Source organism: Dinoponera quadriceps, unplaced genomic scaffold (assembly GCF_001313825.1).
Source record: "Dinoponera quadriceps isolate SergipeBrazil2010 unplaced genomic scaffold, ASM131382v1 scaffold120, whole genome shotgun sequence".
In the NCBI taxonomy this organism is placed as follows: domain Eukaryota; kingdom Metazoa; phylum Arthropoda; class Insecta; order Hymenoptera; family Formicidae; genus Dinoponera; species Dinoponera quadriceps.
The window spans coordinates 2,529,805-2,551,675 of NW_014554309.1; the positions used below are offsets into that span (position 1 = coordinate 2,529,805).

Consider the following 21,871-nt stretch of genomic DNA (forward strand, 5'->3'; position numbering starts at 1 on the left):
CCCTTGTCCTCGTTCCACATATTTTCGTCGTTATTTTCGAAATTGCACAGCGAAGTTCTTTCGTTCTCACCACGTCGTCAACGATGAGCTCGGACCGGCTTGGGAGACATGAAGGAAATCGCGCCAACTCGAGACTCGCGTCGTCTCTACGATTTGTATTCCTACAACTTTTCAAGCATTTACATTTCGGCCTTCGTTCGCTTCCATTCTGTGGTTTCGTCTTACTTTGCATCCTTCCAACTTGGATGAGGCCAATTTATACAATTACCAACCGGATTTCCTCGACTACTCGTTTAACTGATAAAAAAAAAGTATGTATACGAGTCACTCCAAATGCAAAGCAAATTTCGGCAGTTTATTTCCCGCGTTTCCCACGTAAAACGACGCGTGTTTCCCGTCCCAGCAAAAAAAAAGTTCGACGACATCAAATTTTCCAGTGGAAAACGATTAGCCTTAAATGAGAAACAAATTCGTTTCAATCGTTGGAGATAGTTTCATTTCAGCGGCAAAATACCACGTTTCCAAGCGGATTGAATTTTCAAAACGCAAGCAATTTATCTCGCCGAGAATCGCGCGATGTACACACGCAATAGAGATTTACACAATAGCCATAATGTAAATGTCCGACGCGGTGTAATTATGCGAGATGGACAGTTAATTAATAAGCTTGATTCGAAATATCGGGATAGAACGGCGACGGTGTTTTAGCATATCCCGTTCACCTTGCGCTCGCTACGGTCGCGTTATTATGCATTACCGATCTCCGAAGTGTCGTCGTGAAAAGCGAGAGAACGCGCGTGTGGCAGCGCACATATTACATTTAGGTCGTGTACCCGAATAACATAAGTTAGATTTGCACACAATGCGCACGTATGTGCCCGTCGACGCGTGATGATATTAATGTCTTCGAGGTTAACGCTACGTCCGCACGAGAGACCGAGGTACAATAACAGGAGGACAAAGAGCGCGAAATCCGAAGTCTGCGTTAAAAGTTGCGTGATGCGGAACCCTTTTGTTTGCCGCATCTTTGTGAATAAAAAGTGCCGCATTAATTGGCGGATGCTATGCATGCTTGCAGAAAAAATCTGACGGAACGGGAAAGGTCGACGTTTGCACAACAGGCCGCGAAAAATGCCGTATCTCGTGGACTCAATGGTTTTCACATTCGGTTCAGCGTGGTCGCCTCTCGACGGGCGGGCGTCTCGTTACCGTATTTCGCGAAAATTACTCGAGCGAAAAAATAGCCGTCCTCCGACCATTCAAGCTCGAGCTATTCATCCTGGACTCTCTTTCAGCGAGTTTAGTCCAAGATTTAAAAACGCACTTCACATACCACACAAGCGTGAGTTTCCATAAGTTTCGTCACCGTTCGCCGGGTGATTAATTTCGATGTTATTTTAAGAGAATTTTGTGACGCGACGTCACACATGCGCACACGTGACATTTTAACATCGTTTCGGTGATCTCAATATACTGCGAGTTGCATGTTTATCGTAGCGTAATTAGAAGTAGATTTTATCAACTAATCAGACGAGTATAGATTATGCGATATCTCGTGCGCGATTTTTGTCGCATCCGCCTCAATAACGTTATTACATTAATCGTCGCGAGGATTTTCCATATAAGTTCGATCTGTCCGGCATATGTTGATCATACGGAGGCGCCGTAACGTCTGCTTTTCATTCTCGAGGGACCTCCCTCGATAATCCTGCAAAATCAGGTCAATCTATGAACGAAAGTTCAACGCTAATATCGTCTCTGTTCCGATCCGTTATCGAGCAGTGCTACTTTATATAACCGTGTCGGCTAAACGTGATAGTTACACGACTCGATCCTCAAACCAAACGAGAGATCGCCCGTTTTGTATATTTAGAGATTTCTTTGAATTGAATAAAATTTCTTTAATTGAGACGGAAGTCTTTCGGAATGGAACAAAGGAACGAACGATATTTGATTCAACAAATAGAATTGCTTAGTTTCTTAATAAACATCTTTATGTCAAATAACATATTTCTTTTGTATTTTCATCCAAATATTATAATAGTTGTCACAAGCAGTAAATTATTTGAAAGAAGTAACACTATTTTAGAAAAATATCAAAGAGCTTCTTTTTGTTTCAGTGGAAAGGAATATCTAATATACGATGAAATGAATATTTTTGAAAACCAAATATTATTTCCTCCAAATAATACTGTTTCTTCTATCAAGTAACGCGATTTACTTTAATGAAGCAACAATGAAATATTTTCATTCAAACTAAATTACACTGATATTAAATTATGCTATTTATATTAAATAGACCCAAGTCGGACAAACATGTATGCTAAAATCCAGAGAAATTTTTTTCTCCGTATGTAGAGATTTCCATGGGAATAAAATAAAATGCGCCATAAAGAATATCATATTTTCGCAATGAAGTATAAAAATAAAGAAACCGTTTGTGTATAAAAAAAAAAAATCAGACACAGCTAACGGTGTGTATTGAAAATAAATAGACGTTCAACTTTGTGGACGGCAACTCTCGCCGGACTGTGTTTATCGCCCCGTTTCAAGTCTCACAAACGGAATCACACATGCCAAGAGACAACAACGAGCGAATTGTGTATCCTTGATCTAAAGACGAGTTTCGAAGAAGCGGCTGGTCAGTAGGTCACGCGACCTTTGTGGCGTCGCGTCGCGAAAGATGTCTAATGTCTAATAATTTCCCACGCATAGACACTTTCTACGTTCCAGTTTTCTACCTGCATTTTCTGCTCGCCGAGAGCTTCGCCGAAGCTCTCCAAGTCTCTCTCCATCTTTTGCGCTCCCCGATTTCGGCGACTATTTCCAGTCGTGAAGCGCACTTTCGCGATGTCAATCGCTATCGACCACGAGAGAGCGACGAAAGCTCGAGCACGCCGGCAAATACGGAACGAGTGTTGTCGCACTGTTATTCCGCCGGCGAATTATAGTATCGTCAAGCGCGTAATTGCTAATTAGTCCTTAGATTTAGTCGACGTTAACGTGCAAAGAGAAAGCGGGAGAATCGTTTATTGCAACGATCCCATTACTTCGCTCGAGGCGATTCTCGCGCGACAACCGCGGCTCGAAGTTCTCCAACGACTTCAACTCCAACAATAAGAGATCTCGCTCGACGCGAGAAACGTCCACGAGAAAAGTACCAGCTTACGTGTCCTTTATTTCGTCGCAAGGAACGAGATCCACATGTTTTTGCCGTGAGTGACAAACTAAGTAGTCAGCATTCACACGTTCTCGCGAAGAAGAGGCGAAACCGCGTAATTACCGGAACAAGCTCGTGACAGCTGTACCGTCGATTTTACGGATGAGGAGCTCAAGAGTGGCGTGGTGGAACGCGTGAGTAGATGCCAAGAAGAAGAGATGAGAGACAGAATGAGAAAGAGAGGGGGAAAGGGGAGGGGGGAGGGGGAGAAATACGAGCGGCGTGAGAGAAATTTGGGCTGCTGCATCAATACTTCGAAACTGGAACAATCAATGTTATTTTGCAGCGAGGGGGGAGCGGGAGGGGAAGGCAGAACCGCGGGACGGAGGAGGTGGATAAAAATCCGCGACGATGCTTCTCCTTCGTGCAATTTCCGAGCTGCACTTCCGCGATATCGCCGTTCTAATTCGCCCGAGACGTCGCTATACACGTCTGAGCTCCTTTATAATTCGCCATCCGTAAATTACGATTCTCTCGTCGAACTTTCTCTTCTACTTTTTCTCTTTTCTCCCACGAGCTTGCAGATAAGGAAGACATGATACGACGAAATGCGACGTTTTTGACCGCGGGAAGAGTTCCTCCATCCCTCCACTCTTTGTATCGTTCGAGGTGTATGTTAAATGTGTGCATATGTACATGTATATCGAGTATTGCTATAAAGTATGAACTTTACACCGCTGGCTATTTCCACAAGAAAATGGCCAATAATTCCGAAAATTGTGTACAACGTCCGCATATTAGTCTTCAATATCATAGTAATTTTTTCATCAGAATCGTACCTTTAATTTGGAAGACATTGAAAATAGAAGTTAAAAATAGCACGCTAATCTCAAGAAACACGTACGAAAAGTGAAACCTTTAATACGATGAGAACGAAGGTAACAAAATAGGTTCAAATTCTGATGATATAACTTACTCCTGCTTTGATTAACCGATGACGTCTGAAATTTCCGCTTTCGCTCTTTTCAGCGTTTAAAACAATAGACTGTTCAAACAGGTTTAGCCGAAACTTTCCCGATTCGCGGGACCGTCGCGGGATTAACACGACTAACGCGATCGATTTAGCACGCGCGTCCGGCTTAATTCAGAAATTTCCATGACGCGGGGCGCCGGTGCCGCAGTGCCGTCGCGACCCCCGACATTTGGATGCGTCTTTCATATCCGGCCGGTCGAAGCTCGATATTCGCGCTCGCGCGTTCGACGTTTCGCCGGGCCGAAGTTCGCGCAAGTGTTGCCGCGACTTCGCGACTCCCGTTCGATCAAAAGGGGAGATCGCTGTCCCGGGAACCCTTCTCGTGGCATTTTCGACATGAGTTATGCAACAAGGACTTGCCAATGCGGCGAAACAGCAGGAAGACAGAAGCTAAACGACCGCGAGGGAACTGCTCGTTCGGCGGAAAGGGCGGACACTTCCGCGGTCGGCAAAGTTCACCGGGGAATCCTTACGGATTATCGCGAGCGATGCCTCGAATCCGACGCGAACATGATCCTAACCAAATTAAACTCTCGCGAGCGAACAATGCGTCTCTCTCATGTATGCGCGATGTGCACACGTAAACGCGATACAACCGCATACTCGTTGTCGCTGCATCGAACAGCGGAGTTGGCTTAATGTCGTTAGCGTTAATCGCGTTTGATAGGGGAATCAAGTCGCCCGACGACCGCATGATCGATCGACAACTCAATCGTGGTGTCGTTGACACGCAATATCGAAGACAAAGGGGAGAGAATGTCTTCGGTTCAACAGAAATGCACGAGAGCATGATGCGGATACGATCTCCGGCCGGAATTTTGGCCCTGCACGGAGAAAAACGTCCGATCTAATTAACGTGACAATGAAGAAACCCACTAACACGTTTTTGTCGAAGGGGACTGAATTTCTGGCTCTAAGGACGAAATTCCGTTCATAAGAGCCAGAGATTCTGTTGCCTTCAACAAAAACGCGTTCGTTCAATCTCACGTTAATTCAATTAAACTTTATTTCTCCGTACACGTTAAACCTTAAGTTCTGCAACACAGCAGGAACTAAGCAAGATAGGTTAAATTTCTATTCTAAGAATATAATTTACTTTTACTTTGACCACTATGATGTCTTAAATTTCCATTTTCGCTGTTTCAGCGTCTGTTTAGGTTGTTTCGCAACGTTAGTATTAAAATTAACTCTGTAGAATTAAAGTTTCAAGACACATACACACACATATAGAAGTTAAGAAGTACAGTATCATCAAAGTAACTTTTTATTAGTCTATAAGTTATTTAATTATAAGCAAACGCAAACTATCCTTAAGAGCGTCAAAGTAGCATGAAAATTCGAGTCGGGACTCGTGTTAGCTCTCGAGTATGATTTTCTCATGGACGTAACCCGCTCTTAGTCTCCGCGGTAAATAGGACAGGCTTGAGTTCCGAGAGAAAAACCGAGTGTTACGCGGGACGAAAATTCCATCTGAGCGATCATTTATATTCGAGCACGACCAAAACTGCCATCTCTCTGAGCGTTACGAGCTTCGGAGACAAAGGGCCATTTATCACGATGAAGTACTGTACAGGTTGCCTCAGATGGGTCTCAGACTTTTCCTACTCACACTTCGCACACTACAAACCAAAGTAAAACGAAGATTTTCGACATTTCGAGAAAGCTAATAACCCTTCGACCATCAATGACTGAAATCCATGACCATCAATCACGACTCTCCGACTTGAGAGCCTGAAGTCTGAGGGAAAGAAAAACAATTTGGAAAATTTCATAGTCGATCTTAGATGTATCGAATTCTAACAGATTTCGATAATTTTGGTCTCACATTTGATTTCTGAGATATAATGTGTGGTAATCTCGAGAAATATGAATTGCATTTTCGCGACGGAGAGCCGGACACGCCAAATTCATCGAAGACTCCACAGACGCCGCGACGATAGTTTCTGACGCGTCCTGTACAACCCGAACCTACGTTCGTCTCGATAGGTCGAAGGGGAGAGCCGCATAGCGAATCTCGCGGAGGGGACGCGGGTGGATTTGCATCGCCGCGTCGGAAGGATCCTCTGCACCCTCGCGCTCACTTCGTGAACGCGGGGATGCCGAATCGTTCGGTGGACCCCCGTTGCTTTCGACCACCCCTCCTCGAAGACGCGCGAATCGTTTGTTGGACGAAAAATAGCCGACGTCAGTCGCTCCCTCGTCCCGTCGCAGCGTCATTTGTCTATTAACCGGCCAAGTCGTTTCGCGAGAAGAGAGCGTAACAGCCGCGATCGCGCCGGTAATTAATCGGCTTCGAGCGGAGACAGATTGAGTTACGGCGAGCACACAGATGGGGGGCATTCATAAAACTTCGGTGTGTTCGTTAAGCATCAGTAAGCCGATGTAAATGAGAAATCTGGCGAGGATCCATGCACCCGTCAGCTGGCCCCACGTGGACGGACTCCAAACTCGAGGTTCGTCGATCGGCCAAAAGAAAAGGACCATCATACTTGAAATACGACTCGCGGCCGACGGATCGTGGACGTTAACGGTCGTGGTGAATTACAATGAATTTGCAAACTTCAACGCGCTCAACGATGATCTAACGCTTCCTTTCTCTCCCGAATACGCGAAATGCTACTCGATGAATAATAAATTTCCTCGAAGTACTCGCGAAACGCAGACTTTGCCTCGCGCATGACTCCGTCGATTGCAAGTAAAAACTCGATGACACACCGGCGTAACAGCGATAAGCAGGGCGCGTGAGGAATGCGTAATATCGAGCGCGGGACTTATCGCACGGAAAAAACTGTGTCGCACGACGATCCGCAGCGTCATCGCTAAAATATCGGCGGACCGCAGAGTCCGCGGTCGCCGGTGACCCCGGGTGAAGAAATTATCGCTCGGCGTCGACCGACCGGCGCGAACGTCGTCGAGCCTCATCCGCGTCGAAAACTGCAAAACGTGGTAAAAGTTACGGCAACCCGGTTGCGTGATAAGGCGGCATCAGAGCCCATGAATAAGACATGTCGTCCGCCCGTCCGTCCGTTCGCTCACGTACGGGATCCCCGAGAAAATCTCGAGACCGTCTCGGGAAAGAAAAAAAAAATATTTATGATGCAATTACTGTCGCGCATAAATATTTTCCCTCATGTTCCCTTTTCCATGCGCGCACGCGCACCCACTCTCGTTGTGTACACGCTCGTGGGGACGCGTGGTGTTTTTTTTTAACTCCCACGTGCGTTTATCGAGTATGTTTTTCACGCGAGTATACAATCTTTCGATACACCGGCGGCCGCCGCGGGGTGAATCGGGGGTGCTCGTGGGTTTGCGACACGAGTCGAAATTTTGACGCTACTTTCACGCTCTCACATAGTTTGCGGCTACTTAGATGTCGTGTATTCCGATTCGCAACTGTCGCCATTTTTCACCTCGCATATTACGGCGCACTCCGGAGGAATGACAATGACGAGATTGCTGAATGAGATACCGCGATTCTCCGCGCCTGCACGACGTAATTTAATTAAGAATGCCGCGCTATGTACTCGGCACATGGTGACGCGATGAACGGAGGAGATGCCTGGTAACAAAGTCGCACGCGAGTTGCGTAAACGTGAAGTGACGACGAAATGAAGGGGAAAACGGTGCGAAAGGGTGATGTCGAGAGAGCAGAACTTGGACGTCGATTTAGGACGAGAAGTCGCGACGTCGGAAGAAGACGTCTGCGCCCGGTGAGGAAGCGTAACGCTTCTATTTCGGAGACTGTTGCGTAACGCGGCTGTCGCTTGTCAAACTTTGCCGACCTGTCACTTTCAGGACGGTTAAAGTGGGCCGCGATCGACGACTCGAGAGGTGCGTCGAAAATGAGGAAAAGAGCGCCGAACGCACTCGCTCGCGACATTCAACAGGCATTGTTGCGCTCCGCTGAAAGTACCTGAATCGAAACGTTACTTTTACGTTGAGTTTAGTTGGTTCTATATTGTCTTTGAGTCTTCAAAGGGGCACTACTGTGTAAAATGGGAAATTATTGCTGTTTTCTCCATTTGAAAACTTAATACAGAATTAGAATTTCGATTCGGGAGGTCTCAACTCCTTATCGTGCTCTTTTGATGCTACAAATGGAAAGTTATTGCCGTTTTCTTCATTCGAAGACTTGATGAAGAATTAAATAGATTTACTGTAGAACTAAAATTTCGACTGGGGTAACGACAATCGGTTTTTATCGAGCCTCGGTTAACGATAAAATAAGTGAAAAATCTCCGGGCAACGAGAAACATCGCAGTGACCGGCAGAGCTGTAATTTCCTCTCAACATCAATAACGGAACAACTGCATCTGTAATAATCGCGGTTCCACTCGCCGAATAGGTTGTCACAGTTGCTGGGGAAAGTCGCGTGACAGATGTTGGGTCACGTGAGTACACGGTTCGCACGATTTTCCACCGAGCACGTTTCAACGAGCACAGGAAACACAGCGGTAAGGGACGTTCTCAAGTCTCGCACAGGTCGGCGAAAATAAAGAAATCATCGTTAAATTCAACTGCCACAACTTACCCAGTCACAAGTGTCTCCCCCAACCTGTCATATCGCGCAGCTGACTAGTTGAATAACAGTTGAACATTATAGTCAAGAGAAACTTGTGTTTCAAAAGGTCAGAGCAACTACTTCGCTCGGGTATTACACGCGCGGAAAGACTACCAGAGAGAAAAGTAAATAAAGTGCAAAAGTTGGGCGCGACGCGTACCTAACGTACTTTAAATCACGACGAGCTTATAGGCTCGGGATCTATACATAGCCGGCCGCGCGACCGGGGAAAAAATAGTATTCGGTACACGTGCATGCGGATAACGTTACAACGATTTTTAATGGCTCGTGTACACAGGGCAGAGGCAACTTTGACGCACTAATAACCACCTTGTGTTTCTATCGCGAGAGTGCAAGAGGAGCGACTTCTGCCTTCTCGCGAGGGAGGGGAGGGGAAGGGGGTAAAATCGAGATCGAGTTTCCGTATCGATCGCGTGCAAGCTCGTGCGGCACAAAGTACCGCGTTTGATTTGTTTTTACGTTAGCTCGGCATCCCACGGCTGCTTTTTTTCGTTTTGACAAGTGCGGAATCACGCTGAGACGATCGATATTCTCCAGATTTCTCGGAGTGAAATCTCATTCGAAAAGTAAAGCAACCATCGAGTCACTCGAATTCGAGTGACTTTCGCTCATTCAAGGTGAATTCTTCCACTCTGAACCGTCGAGCGAATATTTTCGTTCGGAATTGAAACGCGTGAATCTAATGTATTCCACCGTCGCAGAAACATATTCGCTCCGATCGACTGAAACATTCATACCGAGTTGAAATTTTGATGCCACTTTGGCGCTCTTGAAGATAGTTTGCGCTTATTTAGATGGTCTATAAGACAAGTACAAACCTACTTTAACGATACTAACACTTGTTAACTTCTCCATTGAATCTTTAATTCTACAGATCTCGCTTCAGAACTCCCTTGAACCACCTATCTTGACGCTAAAATAGCGAAAATGAATATTTAAGATATCATTAAGATCAAAGAATAGAAGTAAATGGGGTAACAGGGATATGGAGTCAGAATTCACTCAAAGTTCGAGTTATCTTTGAGATTTCGAAGCGACAATATTTTCATTATTATTTCGTTCATCACATAAAAATACCAATTTTTCATTTGTTTCAAAAGTGAGATTTCTCTGTATACGATTTATAGAGTAGCTATCCGCAATCTCGCACGCTTTCCTTCGCATCGATTGATCGCGCGATATCGGTCATTAAAATATATATATATAGAGGTTTTACAGTACGCTGTATAACAGGGAGTTCACGATGATCAACGTGGCACAATGACGATGTGGAGTCACCCTTAAATGATTCATAGCGCCCGTAGAGAGAGGGTGTAGAACACTATTCGGAGACAAAAGCTGCCGTTCGCTCGCTCGCACGTGGCGTATCGATCGTGGCCGCGACTTTTTGCAACTTTGAGCAAGCGGGACGTCCACTAGGAGAAAGAGATCACGAGACGCAGAGTGTTCATCGTTTCTACTTGGCGCATGGACGAGGAATAGAAAAAGTTCGGTTTAGGACACCTGCGCGCCACAGCGAAGGAATACTCGAGAGATCCGGAGGAAACGGATAGAGAGGAAACGACGGGCGCGTAACTTTTGCCGCGTGGCTTCATCGACGAGTCACCCTTAAACTTTGAATTTCGTTTTTTCTTTGTTTCCCTTTTTCGCTCCCTCTAATTTCTCGTCAATTTTTCTCGCACGCTGCCTCGTTCTCGCGCGAAGGAAAACAGCGGAACGTTCGATCAAAGTGACGTGAAATAAAGCGCACCATGTGTTTATTCAGGTCAAACCGATCCCGCCGTGTCAGCTTAGTTGTCCGAAGTCGCGGGTGGCCGGGGGTTAATACTTTACTTTCGAAATGTGAAATGTCGCGCGGTGCCGTTTGATGGTTACGGGCTCGCGTATTTGTAACTCGAGTGCGGGCGTGACTCGGGCAACATCGCGGTCTGGAAAAATATACGATATACTTCCGCGCGCACACTCGTTGCAATTTATCGAAAACGCTCAGAATTTCGTCCGAGTCAAAGTGCGCGGACTGCCGGTGGGATGAAATAGCGTCGCGCGCGCGCGCGACCGCCGTATCGGGAAACGACGCGACATGTCGACCACATGAAGAGGTCGGAGCTCGAAAACAGATCCGTCTGAGACCGAAAGTTTGTTAGTCGACGGAGGGGAATGGAGCGAATGGAGAAAACAGAGACATTCCGGGAAAGACGCGGCCCGACCGCACTCGTGTTTGTCGTGCGATATATTCTTCGCGAATACTTACGCGACGTTTCTTTACACAACGGAAAGAGGATCGACTGGTAAATCGCTTTTATGACCGGCAAGTGCTGCATAAATCAATGTCGATAATCGATCGTTGACTGGTAAATATTTTTTCCTTTCGCTTTTCTTTTTACCGAAAACACGACCGTTTGCGCCATTCGTGGCTGTAATTGGTAATTATTTGCATTAAGGGACACACCTCCGATGGGGCATTTGATCTTGACATACATTGTAGAGGTAAGAGTGCCGGTTAATGTCAACTTCTTTTTAATCAGCGATGACTTTCGAGATGTAAGTACGTAAATTTGGGATAAATTCCTGAATATTCGATGTTCGGTAAAATGTAAAATAAGTATTTATTTTCAAGAATACATCTCTGGTGATTTTCACATGATGTCAGTTGGGGCCTCGCTTTGCATGGAAAGTTGTACACCTTTGAAACATGCTATTATAGACCTCGTTTTGTGCGGAAAGCATCAGCTCATGTGTCGTAGATCTCGTTTTGCTTGAATATAGAAGTAAAACTATAAAGATATGCAAAAGAAAGCAGAATATCTTAATCTTAAAAGCGACACATGTCTCGGGGCACAGAACAACATAGATTGACATTTCTTTATTTTTATTTACGAACAACGACCGTCGGCTAAAACTTTTCGAAGGAGCCTCACTTCGGCAATTTATATTCAAGGCCATCGAGGATGTGTTTCATAATGCAACTAATTACCCCGTAATTTCATGAAACAGTCCTCTTTCCATCAGTCATTAAGCGTGATAAGGTTGATTTATATGAACGGAGAGAGATAGACGAAATGGAGAGGGGAGAGAAGAGAAGAGAGAGAGAATTGCGAGTGGAACACGGCATTCTCATTTGTGCGGCATTTCCTAGAATTTTAACCAGAACTAATTGAATCGGTATTAATTATTTGTTTCTACGTATTAGCAATAGCATGCGGGCACGCATGCCGATTACATTTCTCGCGAACGATCGACCGCAGCGTGATTATTATACCAGATACTTATATGCCGAAATGTGTCAGAAGGCGCAACCACCACGCGAGTTCACGAGACCCCCAGTGTATGTACGCGGTCGACACGGATCTGGCGGAAGCTCGCCTTTATAAACCTCAAGAGTCGCAAGTTTTAACGATCCGAGCGCGCGAAGCGCGGGACTTGCGGCGGTTACGAAGTTTCGTGCGTGCACACCTAGGTCAAGCACGAACGAGCACGTACGAATATCCCGCGAACGAGTCCGAAAAATGAGTGTGAACAAACACATTTCATTTTATATACCGACACGAGATCGAACGCGTCCTATTCTTGGTGTGGCGCCGTCCTTATTTTTCGCTCGCGGATATTGTTCATGCTCGGTCGCTCGGTCTGGATCCACCTTTATTGAATTCCAGTTCGGGGACGGGAAACGTTGTTCCGCGGGAGTACGTACGCGATCGTACATGTCGCGTACGTAATGAACGCACGAGTGGAAATCACGACGTAGGAGAGCGAATAAAAACGTGCCGGGAGGATGTTGTACGAGCGTAAACTCGCGCGCGATCGATAAGCGGGCATTGCATCGCCGTGTAAGCGGCGCTTATCCCAACGCTTTTCCGAACGGCGTATTTTACTCTGTATCTCTCTCTCTCTCCTGGTAGCGATGTTTATCTTATGCAATCCGCCCGGCTCGCACCTCGGACCGCAAATACAAACGCGATGACACATTTTATTATCCTTCGGAAGATGCGGACGCCCGAGTAGCAGGAGCTCTCTTCCGAAAAAACATTTCCCGACCCGCCGCGACATCTCCGCGGCTATTATCTGCGCAATTATCTGCCGTAAATACCTCGTTTCGCGAAATGCTAATCAGCAATGGACGGACGTATTTGCGCGAAAAATATCTTCCCGAGAAGAGGAACTCTCTCTCTCTCTCTCGTGTTTATTAGTTTATTAGTGCTATCCAAGGCGAATATCTCGTTATCTCTGCCGCCTCGTTCGCGAGAAATTGTCAAGATATATAGATAAAATATAAAGACACATACGCGATATTTCCCTCGGGGGATTCTATTATCCCTCCCTTTTCTTTATTTCTCTCCCTCTCTCTCTCTTTTTCTCTCCGTCTCACTCGGCCGGTCGATTGACTCAATCAACTATTCATAGATCCGTCCGCTCTCTGGATCATTGGCATCACGCGCGCTTCTTTCGGAACGCGAATCAGCGGGACGAGAAATCCTCTATCCCCGCCTCCCTCCCGGCTAAATCGAATTATTCACTCGCTGCACCCCTTATTACAGCGTCGTTAGGCAGAAACGCGCGGCAAATTTTCGCCTCTGCGAAATCTACCCCTCGGATGTACGACTCAGGCGAGCGACGCAAGAAAATGGAGTACTCACTCGAGCAGATGGACGCAGAACAGACCAGCGCCGGGTAGCAGGAGATCGTCGCTGCCGACCCTCCATCGTCTGCCGAATGCGATCAGACTCGGCATCCTGCGGGGACGCGGACCACGGTGACATAACCTACACGAGCGAGCGAACGAGCGAGTGAACGAGCGAGCGAGCGAGCGAATGAACGGCGACCGACCGACGGGGAGCGGGAGCGTGTACTGAAAAAGGCGAACGACCGGACCGGTCGAACCGCCGACCGACGCGCCATGCCGGCCGACGAAATTCATGTTGTGCATTAGCCTATCGGCGCGCTATCTACCAGTTTCCCCAAACACGCGACATTCGCGCGCGAACCGCATTGGGACGTCGTTTTCTCCGTTTCGCTCGCTTCGCCACCTTTCCGTGTGAGATTTCGCGATTATGACGCGAGCGCGCCGACCCGAAATTCAAATCGGGACTCGAAGGGACGCGAAGTGTGCCGGACGAAACGGACGGAACGGAACTCTGGGGTGGAAAGAAGACTTTGACTTCGCCGCGACTTCACCACGCATCTAAGTGGGAATTGAAAGCTCGAGCTGTATGGACTCATTCGGAACTGATACCTCGATCGGAATCGCTCAATTATTCCATGTAAAATACAAAGGGAAAAATCTAGGGAATAATTAAGAAATTCCCATCGGAGTCGGTTCCGAACAAATCCATAATACATACCTCGGGCTGTTATGGACATGGAATAATTCCGTTCTCCTCAGAAAACGTCGTAGAGATCCAGGGAATAAATTGAACGTTCCCGATCATGAAGAGAATAATTCACTGCGACTGGTCAATTTCTTAAGACTTGGGGCTTAAGACTTGAGGCTTAAAATACCTATTGTAAACCGACGCTTATGGAACCGTTCGGAAAGGTTTTCGATCGGAACCGTTCAGTTATTCCCTGGAAAACACAAGAAAAATCTACGGAATAATCGAGCCCTTTCAATCGGAAACTTTTCCGAACAGTTTCATAATAGGCGGCGGCCAGGCGTTTCATGATACGTGCTCAGATCGCGATGGGATTAAAGCCGCGACTCATGCGTCAAATACTCGAGCAATTCGCCCGTGGTGACGGTGTCGGGAATGAAAGGGGCCACCGCCAAGTTACCTCCCATCCGCGCGCGCTACACGTTCAGTTATTCGGCGCGATTATTTCGTCGAGGATTGTAAAGGTGGGTTCTGCATCACACCGGAACCTACGGGAATCAACGAGTTCAGCTGCTACGAACGGCGTTGGAAAAGAAATATTTACCACGCGAGTTTCGATGAGAGACCCCCCTTCCCCCATCGCATAATTATCACGCGATTATTAAATCGTCGCGGTCGCGCAATTCCCGCCTCTCGCGCGCGCGATCGATCTCATAATTGCAGAATGTTATTTTGCAGGTGGTATCTCGAAATATCTCGAGCCGCGCCACACGTTGCACCACGAGAGACAGAGAGAGAGAGAGAGAGAAGCGATTCCCGATCATCGCTAATAATAATGCACAAGAAGAGTGTTTCGCGCGCGACTGACTCATCCTGCAAAACAATGACCGTCGCACGGAAGATGCACGTGAAAAAATAATAAAAGACCAAGAGCGGTCGATTGTGAAGACATCCTGTTGCAGAGCTGACGACGATTACCGAGCGAGTCTTACGAACTCGACGTATAGCGACTTCCACGCAGTTGTCCCGTCAATCACGACGCTTCCCCCAATGCGATGAATATCTAATGTCACCGATATGTAGATTGCGGTTTATTAATGAGCGGCTTTTTGGCTTGCATCTAACGGCTGTGGAAGTTCAACAATCAACCGACCGTGACCCCGAGTCGAAATTTTCGAGTCTCTGTATTAAACCTCAAAATCTACGACACTATTTTTACAACAGTAGGAGCTAAGAGATAGAAAAATAGATTCGATATCAATTCTAATAATACAATTTACGCTCACTTATTGACTCTGATATCTGAAATTTCCGTTTTCACTGTTTCGGCTGGCGAAATGAATTGTTCAATGTAACGTTAAAATAAAATTTGAATTAAAAATTTGAGAGAGAGAGAGAGAGAGAGAGAGAGAGAGAGAAAGAGAGAGAGAGGAGCGTCGAGAAGTGAGTGATATCGTCGATAGTAGCTTTTTATTATTCTATAGAACGTCTGAAAGCAAACGCGAACTAAGAGCGTTAAAATAGCCAGTCGACATTTCAACTATCAGGATATCGGCCGGAAAGGACGCGTCGCGAAAACGCCGCGAAAACGAGACGCTTTCGACGGAGTAGGCCGGCTTCAAAGCGACGCGCGAAAGAGGATTCTTAATGTCCAAGCGTTTACACACAACAAACTCTGAAAATAACAAACCAATACCCCGTTCCAAGAATAATCAAGGCCGCGCTCTCTCTCTCTCTCTCTCTTTCTCGTGCACTCTTGAAAATGATCCCCCGTTTATTGCGGCACGCCACTATTTTCGCGCGTCGTCGCGCTAATCGCGAAAATTGCGGTTTCCATCGCGCGAGAAGCTCGACGTAAAACTGGCATTCAGCGCGCGGATTCTTCGGCCTCTCAGCATCCGAGTATATCGCGATTCGTGCGCCGAGCGACGCGTGCGATTGTTTCGGGGAAAGCAGACACGCGAATAATAATCGTCTCACGATGTTTTCAGGACACGCCGAAAATAGAAGCTCGTAATTATTATTATTATTATCTTTACTGCTCTCTGCGTGCTGTGTTCGCGCGCGCGGTTAAAATAAATCCGACGGGCGATCGGCTCGCGAATTAACTCGCGGGGGGATTAAAAATTGTCGAAAAGATATCACACGTTAGGGACAAATTCACGTCCTCCGTGTTTACTTGAACGTTGAGTTATACTGTGAAATTTTGCTTCCACCAATCTCCCTTACCGAATTCGTGCTGCGCACAGAAACGAGCTCAGGCTCATCTCACATTCGCGGATAATCTCGCAGCTCCCTAAGCGGATGCTTGCGATACATACCAATATTCGTACGATCAATTAGCAGATCGCAGAGGAAATGAATTGAACGGAATTCGCGAGAGAGTTCCTAATTGCCGGCTCTTGCATACGTAAAATCCAATGTAGGTCGAACGATGACTCGAAAATGAAATATTATGCGTTGCTAATAGGGTTATATTAATATTACAAATAGAAAGAGAGAAATAGAGATAGAGAGAGAGAAAGAGAGGAGAAGGAAGAGAGAAAATGATAAAAATATTTCAGTAAAATTGGATTCACGAGGGACGATAAATTTAGCAGAGCCAAATCCAACGTGTCCTTCCTGTACGTATGGAACACGGCAGAACCGGCGACTTTAATTGGGCAAATAATTTCAAAAGTGGAACGTTACACCGAGCCGATAGCCCCTCTTGAAAATGATTGCCGATCGCGATTAATAATTTTCCAGCCAGGTGCGGCGCATTACTGCGTTAACGCGTTATTTGTGAAGGTTACGAGCTGTGCAAATTCCGATTCGAGACAACACTGCGCACACTTGTTAACGCCCACAGATATGCACGATTAACTTATCGAATAGGCTTGCGTGAATTTAGAACGAGACAAGCGCAATTATGCTCGTACGAAAATGGACTTCAAGCGAGTGAACGCACAATAAATACAAGTCTTGACATTATTGGCGCGTCCGTAAGAATTTTTCTCCCTCAATTTTCCACTAAGACGGAAACGAAATTCCTGGTCGCCTGCTGCCCCTCCCCCTTTTCCCCGATAAACGTTCTCATTTCCTGCGTGTCTACTCCGGCTGAAAATCGGATCATCGCGATCTTCGACCTCAGAATTTATATTGCAACCTTTGCGATGTCACGCGATCACGCGATAAATTGCGAGCGATTTATGTTATGCCACGACTTTGCATCGAGGTGTCTCTTTCAGACCTCGTATCTCTTATTTCAATTTCTCGCAGTGCGGATCTCGAACCCCACGTAAAAAACTCCTCCGTTTTCTCAATATGTCATGTAATCATTATTCATTGTTACCGTATTATTATGCAGAGTTGAAAAGTAATACGTTACTTGTAACGCCGTTACCGTTACAAGTTACTTTTCTTCAATAATAGTTTCGTTACGAAGTTACATTTTTTCATCAGTAACAGTGACATAGTTATATTTTTTTTATTAACGACAACGAATATAATCGTTACTGTATACACATGAAATACATACGTATGAAACGAGCGCGAGCGAATCCTAAAAAATGGTCCCCAAAATTTTCTGAAAAAGTAACGGAAATTGTAACCACTGCTTTTTAATAATTTCTTGAGTAGCGATAACGATAACGATAACGAAAATTTGTCAATGAGTGACAAGTAAAGGTGCAACGAATAAAATTGTATTAGAAGGATTATTTCACGTTAGTAAATGGATAATAATAACAAAAGTAACGCGTTACTTTTTTCAATAGGTAACGAGTTATTTTTCAAAAGTACCTTTCCCAACCCTGTTATTACACAGAGAAAAAGATGTCTTTTGATTTAATACAATACCCTTGGTTTCTCAAACAATAAATATCTTTACGTCAAATAACATATTTCTTTTATATTTTCATCCAAACATTACAATGGTTGTCACAAGAAATAAATTATTTAAAAGAAGTTAAGTTTAACACTATGTTAAATATTATTAAAGAACTTTTTGTTTCAGTGAGACAATATTTAACATATAGTGAAATGAATTTTTCTTTACCGGAAGCCGAATATTATTTCCTCGAAGTAATTTTTGTTATCAAAACAACATGATTTATTCTAGTGAAACACGACATTTTTATTCAAGCAAAATGATGTTTGACATTAAATTACGCTGTTCAAACAAACCAAAATCGAACAAACACGTGTGTACTAAGTACAAAGAAATCTCTTTCTCTGTACCCGTAGACACGTATGATCGTCACTCACCATATAAGATGCAGGATGAACAAGAAGGCGCCGGGCACGACGAGGTCGTCGCTGCCGACGCTCCAGCGTCGTCCGAACACCACGATACCAGGCATCTCTCGTCACGCCGTGGTCGTCGTCTCCCTCGCCGCCGCCGTCGTCGTCGTCGTCGTCCTGGTCGTCGTCGTCGTCGTCGTCGACGTCGTCGTCGTCGTCGTCCTCCTCTTCCATCCAATTGGGCGAGCGGCTCGTGGACGTTGACGGCGGGTCTACTTCACACGCGAATCACCGCACGAGTCCGGCTCGGACGCAGCCGGTGGTCGCGGTAAATAATCGACGGCAACCGACGACGCCGACGCCGGCGTCGCACGGCGCGTCCAACGCACTGACAACGACGGTCACTCGTCTTCCTCTTCCTCTCGTCGCCCCGTCGGCCACACTCGTCGTCCATCCTACGGACAAGCTCGCGACGCACCAACGAGCAGCGGCGCGACGCCGCATCGCGCCGCTATCGCGGCTTCGTCGACCGGCGTCGAACAGTATCACTGGTTCACGTTGACGATGATGTATCACTGGCTAACGATCGTCGACGAGGAAACTACGCGGAGCTTTCTCCAAGAACTCTCGAGCCTGCCGCGTCGCGCAATGTCTTCCCAAGTTCCTCGGGTCTCTTCGAAATCTCCTCTGGCTCTGCGGAAAAAGAATTCGCTATGTAGGTAGGTTCACCCGAGTCGGATATTTCGGACCTGTGCGTTAAACCTTTAATTCCACAACACAGCAGGAGCTGGTTATGATTGCGAGCTTATTGAAGAAGGTCCAAAATCGAGACGTTTAGACGCGCTTATCTTGTAACATTATCGAATATTATAGATGTTACTTTGTAATTTGACTTTCTCATAATTGCACTAAACCGTGCACTGACACTTAATGACCCTTCCTTGTAATCTTATTGATTCAACGTAGGTTGTTTTTCTCAGTGGCATTCAAATTCAAAGCAAATTTGTAGAATTAGAGGTTCAAGGGAGAAGATAACTAGAGTATCGTTCAAATAAAGTTTTACTAGTCTACGGGCCATTCAAGTAGACGCGAACTGTTCTTAAGAACGTGCAAGTAATATGAGAATTTCAACTCAGCGTGATAAATGATTTGTTTGCCGAGACCACGCGGTTTCGCGAGAACGCGATTAATTATTGACGCGAGGAAGCGTGTTTGCTGGCGATACGCCGTGTTCGTCGACAGACTCGTTAGCGAACAACGTTCGATCGGACGGCGGAGTCGGAGCTATTCGAGAACTACGAAATGGCCAAGTAAATTGCTCCGACTTCGTCGAGAGGAGCGCGAGGGAGGGGACGAGAGAGAAAGAGAGAGAGAGAAAGAGAGAACTTCGGCCGCGGAAAAAAAGACGAGAGAGTTCGCGTTTAAAGAGTTTAAGTATCTCTGAATAGCGTGGGAAGAAGTTGCGCCGGATAATAGAGTGTCTCGTAAATCTCGTCGCGAAAAGCACGGTTCGTTCGAGATTCTCTCCGCTGTCACGATCGACTTTAATGAACCGCCTCTGCCTTCGGCCGCCGTAAAATGTAAAACGAATTGCGCGCACGAGGACCGTGCAAGCATTTTCCGCGCGATTATCTTTTACGACGTACAACACGGCGGAACCTACCTAATCATTTTCGCGATCCTCCGGATTTACGGCGCCGTTTTTCGCCCGACTTCTCGATCGAGCGAGGGTCATTCGCTTAAAATCGCGAGGAGATGCGGTTTTTTTCTTTTTCAATTCTGACGGGGGTAAAATGCGAGGGAACCGCGCGGCGACTCGTCGAAAATCGCGAAAAAGCTCCTTCTCTCACGTCACTTCCGCGAGATAATTCGAGATGCGACCGAGTTTCGCGCGCGAAGCGAGTAACGCGGAGAGTCGGCGGCGCGCGTGGACGCTCCGAGGGACGGGAAAATTGAAATTACTCAGTCGTCGGCACATTTCGCACCGACTTCGCGAAAAACGCGACGTGTGGAATGCGCGAAATAATTACGGCGTTTCTGGGACGTGAAGGCGAGAGGTGTTCACCGCCGAAACGACGATCTCGCGCGCGCGCACAATCTTCCGCGAGAGATTTAATCAGCGTTATAACGGAGCGGAGAATTTCGGCGTGTCCGATAATGAAAGAATGCGATAAAATCGCAACCGCGATAAACGCGCGCTCAAAGGAAATTCGTAAACGAACGATATAAGAGAATATTTGTGCAATGCGGCGAGAACATGTTTCATAAAATCACTTGTCACCGGCGATATAGACGCACAGAGAAAAAGGTTCCTTTGGGTTTAATGAAATTTCTTTGATTTGAAACTTGAAACAAGTTTGTCTCTCGGAACAAAGCGAACAAACGAACGTTTGATTCAACAAACAGGATTGTTTGGTTTCTCAAATACAATAAATGTCTTTGCGTCAAATAATGTCATTTCTTTTGTATTTTCGTCTAGAGAAACCTCTTTTCTGTGCACACGTCCGGAAACGTCTTTTGGAGAACATGAAAATTCCAAAATAGTTACCCATTAATTACTCGAATTCTATTCCGTTGAAATTGTCGATGCAGTTTAGGATTATCTCGTCTTGACCTTCGGCCACGATACGAGTTCTCCGACCCGGAGACACCCACGCGAATGATCTCGTGCAGCTGGCACCGAATTTAAATCGAACGTACCGCCGACAGTGAAAAAGAAAGGTACACGGCCCGTCTCTCTCTCTCTCTCTCTCCCTCCCTCTCTCTCTCTCGTTCTTTTTCTGTCTCCCTCTCGGCGGCGTAAATCTTTGCCAAGCCGGGTATCTGCGAATAATCGATACACCCTAATCAAATTATCGTACGTCGACGAACAATCGCGTCACGCGTGAATTATGGACTGACGAATTTATCGCGGCCAGCGATTGCTATCGCCTGCTGATACCGCACGTTCGTTCGTGTTGTCGTCTCAACAGCCAAATAAACAGAGTTTTTTTCTAGATTTCGAGGTACGAGTGATTTCGAAAAATACCAAACCGATGGTGCACCGGCAATAAATGTAAACACGCAGGAATTTGAGAATTATCGAGAACGCAAGACTGCCATTTTGAAGCGCTCGAACGCGATTGACAGGTGTCGGCTCGATGCTTTAGTTTCACCGATCTTGAAAATTGTATAGCCGTATCGGCCTGTATCTTTCGTCCGTCGAAAGCCCCAGTTATACGATTGTGCTTACAATTGATACGAAGACCGGCGTGTAGGCGGCTCAATATTCGGCGACTCGCAGCCGTAAAGCATTGCGTCTAATTATTGCGTGAAAACCATGGCAAAACTAACGATACAAAACGCCGGCCTTTGTACTAACGTTAGATCGCGCGATTGTTTTCCGCATAACTCAAGACACGGTATATTCACCTGCTCTTCACGTCGACGACGTTCTTGATCTCAACATTCTAATATCCCGCGATCGACGGTGGGCCCGATATCTTCCGCAGCGGGATCACCAGAGGCAAGGGTTTCGGAGCAGGACGCTTACCAGGCAAGAGACGCCGTCGGCGATGCCGGGA

At 46.2% G+C, this 21,871-nt stretch overlaps 1 protein-coding gene across 8 annotated transcripts in view; it reads right to left on the reverse strand.

The window, feature by feature from the left end:
• The window catches only part of LOC106744776 (sn1-specific diacylglycerol lipase alpha), a 47,700-nt gene extending 25,835 nt beyond the window's left edge, over positions 1-21,865 (reverse strand). For 2 of the 8 annotated variants that reach the window (XM_014619816.1, XM_014619807.1), the window contains exon 1: positions 13,410-13,601. In XM_014619816.1, the coding sequence (XP_014475302.1) occupies positions 13,410-13,504 (95 nt within the window). In that variant the 5' untranslated portion in view covers positions 13,505-13,601. Of the gene's footprint in view, positions 1-13,409; positions 13,602-14,688; positions 14,745-15,780; positions 15,926-18,332; positions 19,002-20,856; positions 21,132-21,719 lie in introns of those variants that run through there. The other 6 variants (XM_014619843.1, XM_014619836.1, XM_014619851.1 and 3 more) reach the window with 6 other exon arrangements.
• Between the last annotated feature and the right edge of the window lie 6 nt (positions 21,866-21,871).